Here is a 16,759-nt window from a genome sequence, read left to right on the forward strand (position 1 = left end):
AGAAAAAGACGCTGCTGCATTTTTCACAGGTTCCGCTTTGCTCTCTTGCTCCCTTGCTCCCTCACATATTTTCATGTCTCCCACGTTCTTCTCGCCTCTCTCGTTCTCCCTCTCCTCTCCCTCTGTCTCCTCTCTCTGTCCGTCTGCTTGTCTTTCGCACTCAGCAGCTGCCGTGTCCATACTGTACAGTGTGTGCTATTTCTGAATGAAGCTGTCTTCTCGTGCAGCCAGCCTGTGAGCTTTGCTGAAGCCAGACCACAGCTAGCTGACTCTGGCTGTATGGTGGCCGTGCTCGTACACAAAAACGCTACAGTTGGCACCTGAAAGAGAGAGAGAAACAGAAAGAGATGAGACAGAAAAAACATACAGTGGCACAGAAGAGATTATTATAGCTACAGATGTTTTTTGGCACTAAAACAAAAAGCCCAGATTCAGTTTGGGTTTAGGTATTTTTCTCCCTTTTTCCTTTGAAGACACGCACTTAGGTTATGAAATATTACTCAGGCCAAAGCTGGTAGTTGGGAATCCTGAAGTGTGTCTCTGAATTAATAATTACAGAATAGGATTAGGAAAAAAAGGGAAAAATCTTCTGGTCTTTTGAGCATCTTTATGTTTTGTGGTTGCAGTCCTCTGACAGACTCATTCAAGCGAGTCAATGGCCTACAGCCAGAAAGGACAGGGGGACGACAATGCACTGCCATCAACCAATGAGAAAATTAAACAATCTAATAAGAAAGTCGTCACTGTTCAAGTCCCCTTCAATAGGAATCAAACTGATTTTTTTTTAGTGTAGCCAGTCAAATAAGCAACATTTTGTTGATTAAAACAACCTCTCTCTTTTCCTCCCTCTTACCCCCACTTTTTTTTTTTTTTTTTTTTTTTTTTTTTGTTGATCCCATTTTTTTTCGCCAGGACTGTCCTCGCCTGGTTCACTTAAGAAGCCGGGGAAGTTTGATTTCAACGCCCTGACTTCCCAGACGAGGTCTCCCCGCATGGCGTTCACACACCACCCGCTGCCTGTGCTGGCAGGAGTGAGACCAGGTGAGAGCCCTGCCATGACCCCAACAACTCAACCTTTCCCCTCCCCCTTTAAATCTGAAAAAGAGAGAGAAGGAAAGGGAGTGTCAAATCCTAGATTGCAGTATTTACTCCCCCCAAACTCGTCCGGAGACAAAATAAATTCAGCTATCATGTGCCTGAAAATAAAAATCCAAAACGTACTTGCTGAGAAAGCAAACAAAACTTTCCAGTCTTACAGTTGCAACTGCTGAGAAGCAATATGCCTGCAGAGTTTCACCTGTTCAGTGTTACTGCTATCATCACGGCTTGGCATAAATTCCTCTCTCTCTCTTTCAGCCTCTCTCCATCCATCCATTTTTACCACCATCTTTGTGCCTGTGTTTATAATATTACCATCGCATGGTACCAGTGCTGCATCCATGCATTTGTGACTGATTTGCCTCTCATCTTACTGCTTCATGCATTTTGTTGTAACGATTGTAGAAGCCTTGCATTTAAACTGACAAAGCTGTTCACTCTGAAATAATGACCTTGACTGGATATGTAAACTTACCACCATATGGAGCAATCAAATACTGCGTCAGTGAAAGTGAAAATATATATTTTTGAATTTATTAAAAAATCCAAAGACAGCAAAGAACCAGTATCTGTAGTGACGCTGCCTTTGCTATAGTGCACATTAGAGCCAGCCAGTGCTTCTTTGTTTGGTTTTCCTTCTTTTTACACTGACTTACACTGAGGTTGTATTTTTGTTCTTTAAAAGATATGTTTGTTAGTTCTCAGGTGCAAATGCAGATTAAAGAGATTCATAACAACTTAGAAGCCATCAAGGGAGCTGATAAAGTGTTTGAACCCATGTAGTTGCACAGGTGTACAGTGTAGCGGGTAAAATTCTCAAAGTAACCTCCAGTGTTTCCAAGGTCTTGTTTTAATAAAGGCGCTAAGGGGAAGTTGTCCTCGTAAGAGCTTTTCAGTCCTATAGGGTAACCGACATGGTTTGTTCATCTCGAGTCAGAGAATTCCCGAAGTCTCCAGGATCTCAAGTTTGCCAACAAGTCCCCGTAGACTGGTCTCACTTTTCAAAAGAATAAATATGTCCTCCTCTCCCTGTCGCTCCCTCTCATTCCATTTGTCTCTCAAAGGGATGGATTGGTCCGCTGCCAAACCAGACCTGCCATGTAAAGGTCATTTGGACTCATTGCCCTCCGTGTTGAAACGTATTGAATTTTACTTGCGGAGCTCCCCAAAGTATATTTAGATAATATAGTCCTGACTGGATCTGGCAGCATTAAGCCAAGTTGTTTATCTGCTCAGAGCAGTCTCATAGCATCTAAAGAATCCAAAACACCAGATTGAATTTTGAATTGATTTCTAAAATTTCCTCCTGTTTTGCGCACGAGGTGTCAGGGACTAGCTCAGCTTTCTTTGTTTCTCAACTAACTTCATGCACTCTCCAAACTGCGTGTATGTATGTCTGTGTGTGTTTGTGTGTTAGACAGTTGGCGAAAGGTTTTCATGTAATAGAGAGGCTGTAATGAGGCGGCGTAGAGAGATTGTGTCGTGGTGCGTTTGTGCACGTACACACTGATGCACACAAGCGTGTGTGTGTGTAAATTTACACTCTTGTGGAGGACTCTCTGTGCTAAAATGGCTGCCATCCAAATGGAATGTCCCTCGGAGGCCTTGGTTCTATAAAGAGACTGGAGGATGTCGGGAGGGAGGGAAGGAGAGGGGGATGAAAAGAGAGATGGGGCTAGAAAGGAATAGGGGGGGAAAGCAGTTATCAACCATGGTTTGCCTTGGATGGGTTGAAGCTGTTAACTCTTGGTGTATAGGTCTAGCGAGTGTGGCTGCTCAGGGGTACGAGCGAGATGGTTTACGTCCTGTTTTTGGCTCCAGACTCACATGGAGAGCTGCCAGATTAACTGTTGCCTGATTATATTAGTCTGGAGTGTCGGCCATTGTGGCAGCGATTACACACAGACACACAACAATATACTGTATGTAAAAAGACACACGCAAGCTGCGCCAGACACGGCAACCCATTCATACGCATACACTACAAAACTACACATACTGACATGGAAACACACACACAAAAAAGAGAACGCACAGGCACGGTGCTGACACAAAAAGGCTTGAACATCAGTTTCACCAAACATGGAAACTTTGAACTTCACTTTGTGAGTACAGTATCCACAAGAGATAGTAGGTGACAGACATAATCACAGATGCTTGTACGCCAGACTCCCCTCACCTAGCAGCTTGCCTCTTTAGTTTGGTGTGCCAAATTGCCAAAGCCATAGAATCACAGCAGACAGGACAGACAGTGGAGCCTAGATTGTGAATGTGTGTGTGTGTGTGGTTGGCTGGCTGGCTGACTAATGTCTCTGGGAGGTGTTTTGTGGTCGGTTGGGAGCAGAGGGGAGATTCTCTCTCAAGCTTCAAACTACTGGGCAGAACCGCACAGCAAGGATACGCTGCTGATTGATTACACATCACTGACAAGCAATAAAACAAAAGTGGAAAAACCCAATGTGTGTGTCCGTGTGTGAGTGTGACTCTGTCATACCCGAGCAGTTTGTGTGTGTGTGTGTGGGTGAGAGAGAGAAATGAAGAGGGAGCAGAAGGCAGAAAATACTGTAACACACTAGCATTTATGTGGCTGTGAAACTGTGTGTGTGCATGTGTTGTGATGCCAGGCTTACCAGAGGTACAGAGAAATCTAGTGGGCTGATTTATAAAATGAATGGGACCAGATGTTGCTCCATAGCCAGGGATAATGCCAGTCATTTGTAAGCAGAAACAGCTTCAGTCAGTCAACCACAAGAGTGTCACAGCTATTTTCTGCGTTAGGACAATAATGGGGCCTAAACGACAACTTGGACATTGATGCCAGCTGTCTTAGCGCTTAGTTAAAATATATGCATGTTCATGTTAGCGTAGGTGTCGTAGGTGTGCATGTTCATGTACTCTCTATCATAGTGTGCTGTATATGTGTAGAAATACAACAGAATGACCTTAAGCTCACTGCATTTGTTTTCCACTTTCGGTCTCTCTTCTTTTTATGTTTCTCTTCCTCCTCCCCTTTCCTTTCCTTTCCTCTCTCCTATCTCCTTTTCTTCTCAGGGAGTCCCCGTGCCTCAGCCTCAGCCCTGCACTTCCCTTCCTCCTCTATCATCCAGCAGTCCAGCCCGTACTTCACCCACCCCACCATACGCTACCATCACCACCAGGACCCGCTTAAGGAGTTTGTGCAGTTTGTCTGCACCGACGGCACGGGCCAGCCCAGCGCACAGGTAAGTTTTCTATGGATCCTGCAAAAGGAGGAGCAGTGCCTGAAGGATGGTGTGCTACATTAGTTTGGAAAACAAACTACTATGAAATATTATTAAAACTGGTGTATTTATTAATGGAAGTTACTGAAGAGGATGTAGTGCAAACAAGTAAATACACAGAAGGTGCAGTAAGCCAAAACCTGCATACAGACCAATCTTTATGAAGTGAAACGGCTCCACCAGGGATGGTCGCAAATCAACAGGAGGAGGGGGCCAGATGTGCTTAATCAGAAAAAACTCAGCTGGAGGAAATTATGGGGGAAGACGCCAGAGCACATTTTCATCACAGGCTCAATATAATATAATGCCATGCCTTCTCCCAGAATTGGAAGATTATGCCCGTCTGAAATGTTCAGATGGGGAGGGATCTGTCAGGAACAGAAGCCTTTGTAGCGTGGCCGGCCATATTGTAGGTATGCACTGGGTTAAACGTTTACTTTAGAGAAGCAAGGCTGAAAGCTTTGGCGAGACCAGATTTGTAGACAGATCAAGATTAATTTTGTTTGGAGAGTATCCTTGGAAGAAACCAGAAGTAGATATTTAAAGACTACATCTGTGCTCCAGTAGTGATTTATTGACTGTCATCCTTTGTGACATTCCTTTACTCTCCAAAACTCTCTCTAGAGGTACATGCCCCTTCGCAGTATGCCATGATAATTTTCTTGGCATAATGTGTGCCGTTGAGACCAAGTAATATACACCAACGAGCCACAATATGTAAACTGGTGAAAGGTGAACTGAATATTATTTATTGTTGGATTACAATGGACCTGGTATATAAATGTTGGGATATATGTGAGCTTCAGAGCTAGACCATGGAAGAAGGTGGCCAGATGTGTGTCAGTCTCTTGACAATGCACAACAGGAATAAGGCAAGCTGTTCGAGGCAGTGTGGCGGTCTGCTGGGACATCTTGGATCGTGTGGATGACATCTATGAATATTGTTCAGAAATGGTTTGACAAATATGACAAAGAGTTCAGTGTGCTGACTTCACCTCCAAACTCCTCAGATCTCAATTCAGTCTACGTGGGATGTAAAAAACTAGTTTGATCCATGGAGGCTCCACTTTTTAACTTACAGGACTTACAGCTTTCAGCTCCCTCATTACACAGAACAGTTTCTGAGGTCTAGATCTGGATTTGCTATTTTGCTGGCACGAGTGGAACGTAGACGGTACTAGGCCCGTGGTTTTAATGTTGCGGCAGATAGTTAATAGATAATAGTATAATAGATCATAATAGATAATCGAATAACCAGCAATAGTTATCTATTTAACATTTATGTATATGAGAGTAAAATGCTAAAAAAAAAAAAAAAGTCACACTGCAGAAGGATTTAAAAGATGATTACTGAAACACACCAAGCTGTGGGAGCTAGTGTGCAGCTGTAGATGGAGAAGAAACTCATTGCAGAAGCTGAAGGGGGGATTTTTGGGACACAGCTGAGCCTTTTTAAAGTGCCGTGGGTCTAATTAGGTGAAACTTTAGTAAAGGGTGATACCCAGATGAGCTCCCCAATAACAATCCCATACTCACTGTGCTGAAAGCTACAGATACAATCAGCGAAACAGAGCATACAGCTGGTCTTTCAGAGGTATTTCTGAACTATTCTGACACACATTAAATAAGGTACTACTGTAAACCTCTACTGCAAACTTGGCTTTTTATATTAACTTCCTCAAGCCCTTTTTCATGACCTATTATCCTTTGTTCACGTTACTTCACACTCTAAAGAAACAGTAACATATTTTTTTATTGCATCTGCACTACATGATGGACAGGCACGCAAGCACCAAGACATCTTGTACACATTGCTGATTTTCTCCTTCTTTTTAAAATTCTTACATTGCGCCGCAACGACTTCCCTTAACAATCCCTCACTGCCCCTCATGGAAAACTCAGTTTTTCTTCTCCCCCTGTGTGTGACGATGTTCATCACTTTTCCACATCTTATTTTTTTCACTACTTTTGACCAGACTGCAATATTTTTTTGTTTTGTCTTAAAGCTGTGTGAGTCTCCCTCAACCCTGTGTGCAAGTATGGGTGTGTTTTAGTCTGTCAGTTTGGATTCTGTATGGTTTTGTCTGTATATGAGTCTCCAGTATTTAAATGGGGCTCTGTCTGTGTGACTTTGTGTTGTACATGTGTGTCTGGCTTCCTATATACTGTATATTCTCGGGGTGTGTCCTGCTCACCCTGTCTGTATGGTCCATCTGCAGCCTAATGGAGGTGGCCAGAGCAAAATGCCGGGCTCCTTCCTGCTGCCCCCGCCACCCCCAGTGGCTCGCCCTGTGCCCCTCCCCATGCCCGACTCTAAAACCATCAGCACGCCGACTGACGGCGGACTCAGCTCACCCGCATCTCCGTGTAAGTCACTCCCCACTCCCACTCCTCCCCACAGACCACTATTAATATCCCATATTCCCCACAGACTTTTTTTTAGAAACCAGTCCGAACCAATTTTAGGCCCTCATAGGTTTGTTAGCCCCTACCTGGCAGCAAATTTTATGTATCCCAATACCAGATGAAGTTTTTTAGGCTAGAAAAGACGTAGCCATCATAGAAGTCCCAGTATTTATGTGCAGTGCAAGCTTCTGGTGTAACTCCTGGAAATGCACAGGTTTGGGGCTCCTACAATGGCTACTGGTATAGTTTCCACTCAAGTTAACCAGTAAGATGGAATCTACTCAAACACTCAGCAGCCCCGAGAGCTTCAGTCCTGTTTCTCCTATCATCTTATCGACTGCCAATATACTCTGCTGTACAGAACCAGCAAGAACCGATTTTGAGAAGGCAGAAGCCACGCCTTTGCCAAACCAGAGATCCCTTGTCAGGTTCCTTTGTATCGCTTTCTCTGTCTTCTTCTGAAATTCAGTCTCCTTTTCTCTCTTCATGTCTTTGCAAACCACCTTAACCTCCTACTTTTCCCTATCCTGAAGTCTTTTTTCTCTATTTTTCTTTCTCTGGTGTTGGGTTTCCTGCTAGCACCACAAGAGGCAGTGTAGTTTCTCTCACTTCTTTTTCATGTGTTTTGTAGTTTGGAAGAGCAGAGCAGAGCAGGGCCCTGTGCACGTTGCCTCTGTAGCTGCAAGCCTTTGATCAATGCAGACTTTGCATGTCTGTCTGTGACAGCAGCAATACAATCTACCCCCTTCTCTCATTTCGTTTTTGCTTTCTACTTTATTTGATATCACACCCTCCTTTCTTTGTTTCTTTTTCCTTTCTTTTTTTCTTTTTAAGGGAACAAAATTAGGGCAGTTGGCGTGGACTCCAAAAAACATCATGCCCCACTTTACCCACCCAATCCCCTTGCCACCTTCACACAAATCTCACAACAATTAAAAATTGAGAACAACAAAAAACATGAAAATCACAGTATAACAAGAACAACAACCCATCTCTCTAAACATGAATGATGAAATCTAATCAAACTTATCTAATTAGTGCTATACCGGGGGAGTGGGAGAAAGGAGTGTCAGCAGAGAGTGGTGAGGCTTTGGTTGGTTCCACCCAGACAGGTGCAGTACGAGAGTCGGGCCATGGGAGAGGCACACCAAGAGGGGGCACTGGACGGAGCAACGGGGGCACCTTCTCCTCTTTTTGTTTGAACTTTTTCTCCTCTTCCTGTCCTATCAAGTCTTTCTCCCCTCCCTCCTTCCAGCTCTCACAGATTAACATGTCACTCTTATTTATTTATATGAAAATCTATATAAATAAATATCGTACTTTCCGTCTCTTTTCTCATCCCAGTGACTGTTATCGGTGTATTTTTTTTCTTTCCCCTCTAATTTTGTCTTTAATTCTCAAGATATCTTAATTACAGCCATGAAACACACACACACACACACACACACACACACACGGTACACTCTCACCCTCAGTCATGCATCAGTTTCCAGCCCTGTCGCTGTCACCCCTACACATTCCCATCCCCTCAACTCACTCAAGCCATGCACAGTAAAGATTTTACTCAGCCTTCATGTTGGAGTCCAGTGAGCACAACTGCCCTAAATTTGATCCTGTGGCATTCTTTAGTGGTGTCACTGTGTAGGCAAGATGCTCCTGTGAACCTGTTAAATGCAAAAGGAGCAGTGATGATGAGTACAGTTCCTCCATAGACCAACTTTTTATCAAGTCTACAGTGAATCACTGGTGGTTCTCTGTGATCACTGTGGCTTGTTATTGAGGCCAGGGGCTGCTGAGGAGCGTCTGTGGCTAACAGAAGGCTTCTCCATGTTAGCACTAATCATTACATTATGCCCCCTTCTTAACCACAGATTAAATGGTTAGGTTGAATAACAGTGAACCTGTCCACAGCATGAACAAATCACCCATGTGACTAATACAGAATCAGTATCCCTGACCCTTTCCCACCAGTTTATTTGACAGATATACTGCAAGAGCCTAAGTAGGTTTATAGTAGTGTAGATTAAATATATAGAAATTTGAGTGTGTATGTGTGTGTGTAAAAGCATGTACACACTTGTATCTCTCTGTTTATAGCATACTCCACGCCAGGCTCCACAGCTCCCAACCGGTTTGTCGGCATCGGAACACGGGACAACTTTCTGAATATCCCCCAGCAGACCCAGGTACCCCGCCAACCTCCCTCATTTAATTAACATCCACATATCCACCTCTCCCTCCTCCTCCCCCCTCTGTTTTATGTCTTTTTCTTCCTTTTCCCTCACCACCCGCTGCAAGCCTAACGCTGCACAGTCCTGTGCACACATACAACTTTCCATGGTTTAAATGGACAAGCATGACATTCAGGGTGAAGGCCGTGATACAGAGGCAATACTCAGACAATGGCTGTGCACCGAAAACGTGCTACGATCAGTTATTCAGCACACGACCCCAGCAGCATAAATGATATAAATATTGTGGAAAGCCAATCACAACTTTTTCCTCACACCGTCTCCACTCAGGGTCAGTAGTTTAGCGTGAGTATCGTACCGTTTTTATCGGGTTGTTCAGCTGTCACGGACATGGATTCAAGCTTAGTTTATAAGCTTTTTATAAGCTTTCAACGTTTAACAGATATTGTCCATCAACTGTTTGCGCATTTGCTCAGCTACATTTTAATAAAGTGTTGCCCATGTATCAAGGCCTTTAGTTTCAGTATTGGTTTACAGTGCTGATACCACAGTAGTTTCCCCACAGTGACTGTAAGCAGTGCCAGTTAGTTTCAGCTCCAGCAGTGTTGATTTATCTCTGCAAGGCCCCACAGTGTGCATTAGTGCAGCGTGTGAGGCCAGTAGTGCACTACATTGTGGTTTTTTAGCTTTGGCTGTGCTCTGCCACTGGGCTGTAGTGTCTTGGGCCTACTCCATCACCAACACAACTTTTCTCATTAGGGGCTAACCGCACCTGCCTGCAGCCAACTCGGCTGTCCTGTCCTCCCCACACATGGAAACAATCTGCATTCCTCCTCGGCACAGCTCTGCTTAACCCCCTCCTTCACTCCCCTGTGCATCAGCAGCCCACCCTCTCTCTCTTTCTCTCCCTCTCGCTCCTCCTGCTGCTCCCTTTACTAGTTTCAAGCTCCCCACCTGCACCACTCTCCTACAGATGTAGCTCTGGCACCGAGGGGAGATTCAAACACCATCCAAATGTGTGTTAGCGCATATGCACATACACTTCAACTCTGTGCCAAATCTCTTGCCCCTCATTTTCCCTCCTAAAAAACAACAGGGCTTTTACAACAGCTTACATCTGTTCAAAATGCTTATTATCTCCAGCAATTGCTTATCAAACATTATTGAAAAATGTCCACTTTGAACATTTCTGCCGGGTTTACAGCAAGCACAGCGAGAACCTGGGCAAATGCTCCCAGTTACTGAGCCTAGTAGGTCAGCAACAGTGTCAGCCAGAGTGAGTAACAGAGGTCTCTGCCTATCCTGCTGTTCTCTGGCATATGGCGAGGTTCAGATGATAGTCCTGCCAGCCCGCCTTGGTGCCTGCTAGCCAACTAGCCAAGACAGAAGGAGAGAGTGTCTTCCCACTGCCGTCAGAGCAATAAGTAGAGAAAAGCTGGTCTGAGGAGCTCTCTGGTGGTGAAACCTTAGCTATGCAGGAGGAAGAGAGAGTTGGGTGGTGGGGGGGCGGCAAGCATGGAAAAGTAAGAGGGACTGAGAGAATGGGAGGGAAAAAAGAGAGAGGGGGTTAGTTGAAGCTCGCTGCACTCCACAGTCACGTCCTGGCTGTCTGGTTGCCCGCAGCAACGAGACATGATGTCATAGGCAGTTGAACTTGGACTTGAAGAGGGGGGCGTGAGGGTGGGAGTGGGGGGTCACTTTCCACTGCCAAGGATTACACTGAGAGAGCCAGAGTAAGTGAGAGAGGGGGGAAAAGAAGGGGGTTAGAGGAAGTTGGAGCCAGGAGGAGGAATTATCTTCAAACACCAAAGTAAGGTAGAGTGGTGGAGAATAGATGGAGGTTTAAGGGTTTTGAAACTTTCTCTGGGTTTTCTGATTTTTTTTTGTGGGGTGGGGGGGACAGAGTTTGCTGTCGAAGGTGCCGTGAGTCTCTGCTCTCACCGGGCCGAGGCCTGTGGAATGTCAGAGGCAGCCAGAACAGCTCGGTCTGTGCCAAAGCCTTCGCTCTGCCGTCTTATCAAACTCAGAAACTGGATCCCCAGAGTAGCTGCCCTCCGTAGTTTTACAGTGTAGCCTGAGCCGACTCTGGCCCACAGAGCAGAGGCATATCAGGACGATCACCTTACATGTAAACTGGTTGCCCATGACAGAACAGCAATAGTCCCGTGTTTGCTTACTGAAAAGTCTTTAGGACTGACACAAAAGATGCTGCCCTAGTTGAACTTGTAACTCTGTAATAACACAACTGTTTTTAATGAGTAAAAAAGCTTGAGTCAGCCCTCTTAAAAGCAGCAAGTGGTAAGGTAGTAACTTTTGTGACACCGTATGTTACTGAGTTCAGTTAAGTACTGTAAGTGAAGGAGAAAAGGGGTAATAGGTGGCCCCCTAGTGGATAAATACCTGGTGTTCCCGTTCAGCATCAGGCCTTCAAACCAAATCAGTATCTTTTTATACCTCCTGGTTGTAAACTGTTCAGTCAGAGAGAATTTAATTATTTGAAAATGATAAAAGAGGAGAAATTATAAATAGTTTAGAAAAATTATTGTTAAGAAAAGACAACTAAAAAAAGTTTCAGAATTTGATGTTTCACAAATACGTTTTGTTATATATTTTTTCCTGTCAGTTTGATTTTGTGATATGTTGTTGGAGTCCTGAACACAAGGTTGGGAATCAATGATATAATAATAACTGGCACCAGTAGCACTGAGGTTTTGTTGCACATGTCCTCAACATAAACTGTTGATTGATACAAGGATTAAAACTTGTGTGTAGAATGCTGTTCTGTCATCATAGTCCATAATGCTCTATGCTCTTTCATGTCTCTGTGCATGTGCTTGGTAGGTATTCTTCTGTGTTCCTCACTGCACACTGCACACACACAAAAAAAGAATTTTAAATGTGGCTTAATCAAAATGTAATTGTGGTGATGGGAGTTGAAAAACTAAACACATTTATGTTCTTTTTTTATCTTTACAGTCCTGGTTCCTCTGACAAGGCCTCTCTGAATCAACAGCTAAAATTGTGTCATGAAAATTGGAAATTTGACAAAACAAACACATCGCCGCTGAAAAAGAACAAACTGCTGACACTAAAAGGTCTTTCTCTCTCGCCAACACTATTCAAAGTACTACTACAGAACCCCGAAAAACCCCACGCTGCCCCAAGAGGACTCCCAATTCAACACGATTTGAACAGGAACATTCGTCCCCTTTTGCGCAGGAGTCTTCAACAAGATTGAGTGGACAGACTCAGAATGCAAGGAGGAGGAAGAAGAAGATGAGAAACTGTCTCACACACCGTGAATTGTCAGAAAGGAAACACAATATGGCAAACTGACAAATGACCAATTATACATTTGTTGTTTCTTTTTCTTTTCTTTTTTTTTTAATGATTTTTTTCCATTTTGTTGTCTCCACAATGAAACTCCATGCATTGGCTGGGAGATCCAAAAAAAGAACAAGTAGTGGTAAATGGTGAAGTCAGATGTGCAAGTTGTAAAGATTGCCACCCAAATAGCACGCCTCCATATCTGCGTATCTCTCCTCCAGGTACATGGTCCCACCTGACACCCACCACCCCACACAGCCTGTCCCACCTGGAGCTCGGTGCTTGTCAGGGGCAAAGCCGTAACTGCAGCCTCGTAGTTGAGTGTCCCCTCACCCCACTGTTTCATCTGCTCAGCCCTGAGCCTCTTTCACTTCGGATTGGCCAATCATGCTGACACCATCCAGTCCAATGGTGTGACACATATGCACTAAGTGGCTGGTCTTTGTTTACCTGTCAATGTACCAGGGTGTCCTGCATTGGGAGAAACGACGGCCATGAGGCACGAAGGCAAGAAGGTGAACACACAGATAGTCATAACACTAACTCTACACGTGCTCTCTCGTCCCCTTACCTATGCACTATTAATTTTTTTTAAGGGATGAACAGTATTGCACACTGATGGTCAGATGAGCGATTAGAGAAGTGAACCGAGGCTGCAGGTATGGGGGCTGTGCTAGCATCAGAGTCTAGGCCCTGAAAGATACAGCACTCACATGCACACACACATGCAAGCTTGCAGGCAGCACATGCAGACCAACCTTTCCAGTAAAGTCGGTCACAAAACCACTCACAAAATCATCTTGTTTTAATCCATAGATATTGATTTTACAATAAGGCGCACACAGCATCGGCTTCATATTATTTGCTTTAATTTTGTTTGTAGTTGTTTACTTGCGATTTTTTTTCTTTTTCCAGATTTGGTTTTGGTTTTGTCTCAGCTGGATTGTTTTAACCTTCTCTTGCATGTCATAACATTTTTCTTTAGTTTGCAGTAACACATAGTATCACGCTCGAATTTCAGCAAAATGGAAACAGCAGTTTCTCAAATTTCTCATGTATGGACAGCACAGTAACGACAGCTCATCACACGCAACCCTGGCATTGCTTCACCCCGTGTCCCGTAGTCTATTCACAAGAAAACCCAGAGGATTACACACACACAGATGCACATATAAAATAACACCACCAACAACCTGGTTTAAATTTATAAAGCGAAGCCTTTATACTGGTTCTCCAAACTGCCTTTTAATGGTTTTTCATTCATTTTAAAATTTGTATTTTTAATTTGACATATTTTTCTATGTAAATGTTCACACTGAAATCGCTGTTGGTATTATTTTTTGTCATGACACAATCCAACAAAAGCCGACCTCACAAAATAACTGGACTGCCTAGCTGTTGGTTCTGTTTTTGCAGGGATAGTAAACAGGGCTGAGGGCTCGTTCTCAGCCTCTCTAGTAACATTAGCTCTATGTACTAAAACCATATATCGAGACTATAACAATATATGGAAGTGCCTCTGTATTCCCTTCATGCAATTAGTAATAAACTTGACTTCAGGTTCTCTTCCCACATATAAGCTAAAGCTACATGGGCATGGTAGCGTTGGTGCATGTGGAAACCATTGGCCTAGGACAGATCTTTATAGAGGACTGCAAACTCTTTTTTTTCTTTTTTTTTTGTAAAAACAGAGAGAGAGATCTTATACATATATATTTATGATATATGCTCCTTTGTAACTTTTACTACGAGCTTGTTGGCAGTCTAGTTATTTTCTGAACACTCACCCCCCCCTCACTACCCCCCTCCCCCACCCCGCCCCACAACCTGTTTCAGTAACATCACCATATTGTTACCAATACGAATTAAACGACACACGCCATTGCCATCTGCTGCGCAGCATTATAATACCTAGATGAACATGTCAAAAATCGACAGTAGGTTTGAAGAAAAAAAAAGTGTTTGTTTTTTGATGGAAAGTATTATTATTGAAAAATATGTGTCGATTGAGCCACGTGCAATGCATTGGGTAGATCATTGTGTTTGTCTGTTAGAGATTTTTAAGAAAGCTAAGAGAAAAGAGAAAAAAAAATGTATTTGTTTCAAGTCCATATGCTCCGGGACTCTAAACTAGAGGGCCACAAGAAATCCTAGTCTTTGTAAGTTGGGGGTATTTGTTTTTATTTCCTTTGTCTCTTTTTTAATGTTATATGTGTAATCATTTGTTTATAAAAATGTGGGAGGGCTGAAGGAAAAAAAAATGTACACAACTTCAGAAAAAAAAAATCTCTATCATCAGATGAAAAACTGGTGCTTTAACACTATAAAGTACATTCAGAACTATTATAAATGAGTGAACAAAAATAACAGACCATTTAGGAAACTGCATTATTCCTCTCTCTATTTGTATTCTTCTATTTGTATTAAGTGGGGGGAGAGGTTCCTATTCCTTAAGGTTGTGACACAAAAGGCATTTTGGTTCAACCCTTAGAAGAAATAAAGCAAACCTATACTGTCGAGCCCAAGAAACTCTTTAAATAACCTACCCGCGCACTGCCTGAAACTCACCAGCAAAAAACAAAACAAACAAAAAACCCTCCCAGTTAATTCATTTTATCACATACATTGGCATTGACACATGACAAGTCTCTCCCAGTACTGCAGGAGATACTTCACATCCCAAAATCAGTTTTTTCCCATTATCATCCGAGTATGTTTCTAAATCTGGAGTTGGATGGAGCTCAGCAGGCTGTGTTGAGACACCTGATGTTGAAGTGGACCGAGACCTTCTGTACAGTTAGCAGAAAAGGGGTAACAGAAGCTTTTAATCTGGCATACATATGAGGTCTGAGCCATTTGTGAAACAGGCAGCAAGGTGAGCCTCTCCCCTGTTCCACCCCCTCCTCTGTAAATGACTCTTATAGTGCTTGTGCTGTAGTGTATAGTTTCCCAGCAGTTAAAGGTTGTCCCTTGAAAGTGCCTTTTGTTCACAGACTCCATTTTGTAATCAAGATGGCCCTTTTTTTCTTTTCATTTGTTTTTTTCCTTGAAACAGCTTGAGGTAGCAGGTTGCCCCTGAGTGCTGTAAGGAGGCAAAAGGTCATCACCCATTCAGCGATCAGGGGCACCTCTTTCCTCTTTCGAAAATGAATTCCCTCCATTGTTCCTTCCCTTCTATCCTCTCTTCCTTTTCAAAGCTATATATATATATATATACATATATATAGTACAAAAGGAAACTGGTGTGAATTAGTTCTTTACTTTTTATTGATAAATGAGAAAAAAAATTGAAAAGGCAAAAAAACTTGTTCTCGTTCAGCTCTTGCTTTTTTCTTCCCCTCTGTCTCCACTGTCTGTTTTCTCTTAGACACTGGAGTAGTCTGTAACTGTGTGTCTGTCACTCTCGTCTCTCTCTCTCTCTCTCTCTCTCTCTCCTGCCCTCTCGGCTGTTGGGAGGATGAAAAAAAAATATTGCCGAAAAACTTTTGTCTGAGCAGAATGCAGTTAGCTCACATGTTATTCTTGTCTGTATGCTTCACATTGTATTACCATACCCATCTTCTTCAGCTTCTCCATTCAGCAGCTAATGTAAGTGAACAAATTACGCTGACGGGCTTTTGGGGGTGTCCTTGGGTGGGTGAGGAAGGGACGACAGTGGTTCAGGGGTTTGGGTTCAAGAGGTTTAAGGGGAAGATTAATGGGGTTGATAGATGAACTGCTTTGGGAAGTTGGAAAGGGGCTGCATGGGCTAGGATAAGAGTTTGCTCTTTTTGTTTAAGGTATTTATTTTTTGGCTTTGTTTTATTCCCTCTTTTTTGTTTCCTTTTTTAATTTGGAGTTCTTTTCATATTTGCTATCAGGGTATGCTGTCGTTTAGGCTCTCTTTGAGTATGCCTTGGACTGTAAAATGAAAGCTACAAGCACCTTATAACCGGACTTGTCGTGCATGAGGCTGAAAGAGGGGCGATGCTTTACCAGCATAAATCCCACATCCATTTTAACCAATCTTATAAGTGAATCTCTTTTTTTTTTTCTTTATTGCTATTTTTACAGTGGGTTTCACACATGGAAACCCTCAGCAGTATTAGCCATTCACCACACATCAACCAGATAGAAAAAGGCCAGCATGAACCTGATCTCTCAGATTTTTGAGGATCCAGGGAGTCCCTCCATTTTTCTCCTCCGACCACCTCATGCAGGATTAATCCGTGTTTTTGTTCTGTTGTTTATTTTAGTTCTTTTTCTTCTTAAGTGTGTATGGTTTAATGGTGAATTAGGCAGCACCCTAGGCCCCCTCACTCCCAAGTCTTCTATGCCTCTGTCTATGCCCTCAGTGCAGCACCACTTCTTTGTGAGAACACCCCCAGAGCTCTAGGTGAAATGCATGTGTTAATTACAGTTTCTTTTCCATAAGAAGAAAAACACAGTTTGAGAAGAGCAGCACCTGATTGAATAAAAAGGATGTTCTTGACTGTA

General features: G+C 43.2%; 1 protein-coding gene across 12 annotated transcripts in view; it reads left to right on the forward strand.

The window, feature by feature from the left end:
• Positions 1-16,759, forward strand: part of nfixa (nuclear factor I/Xa) — a 109,274-nt gene extending 92,515 nt beyond the window's left edge. For 7 of the 12 annotated variants that reach the window (XM_084931044.1, XM_084931046.1, XM_084931039.1 and 4 more), the window contains 5 exons: positions 913-1,041; positions 4,150-4,319; positions 6,578-6,725; positions 8,862-8,950; positions 11,933-16,759. In XM_084931044.1, coding sequence (XP_084787170.1) covers positions 913-1,041; positions 4,150-4,319; positions 6,578-6,725; positions 8,862-8,950; positions 11,933-11,947 — 551 coding nt within the window. In that variant the 3' untranslated portion in view covers positions 11,948-16,759. The remainder of the gene's footprint in view (positions 1-912; positions 1,042-4,149; positions 4,320-6,577; positions 6,726-8,861; positions 8,951-11,932) is intronic. The other 5 variants (XM_084931049.1, XM_084931050.1, XM_084931038.1 and 2 more) reach the window with 3 other exon arrangements.

Source organism: Perissodus microlepis, chromosome 6 (assembly GCF_051167445.1).
Source record: "Perissodus microlepis isolate ML-2025 ecotype Zambia chromosome 6, ASM5116744v1, whole genome shotgun sequence".
Taxonomy (NCBI): Eukaryota; Metazoa; Chordata; class Actinopteri; order Cichliformes; family Cichlidae; genus Perissodus; species Perissodus microlepis.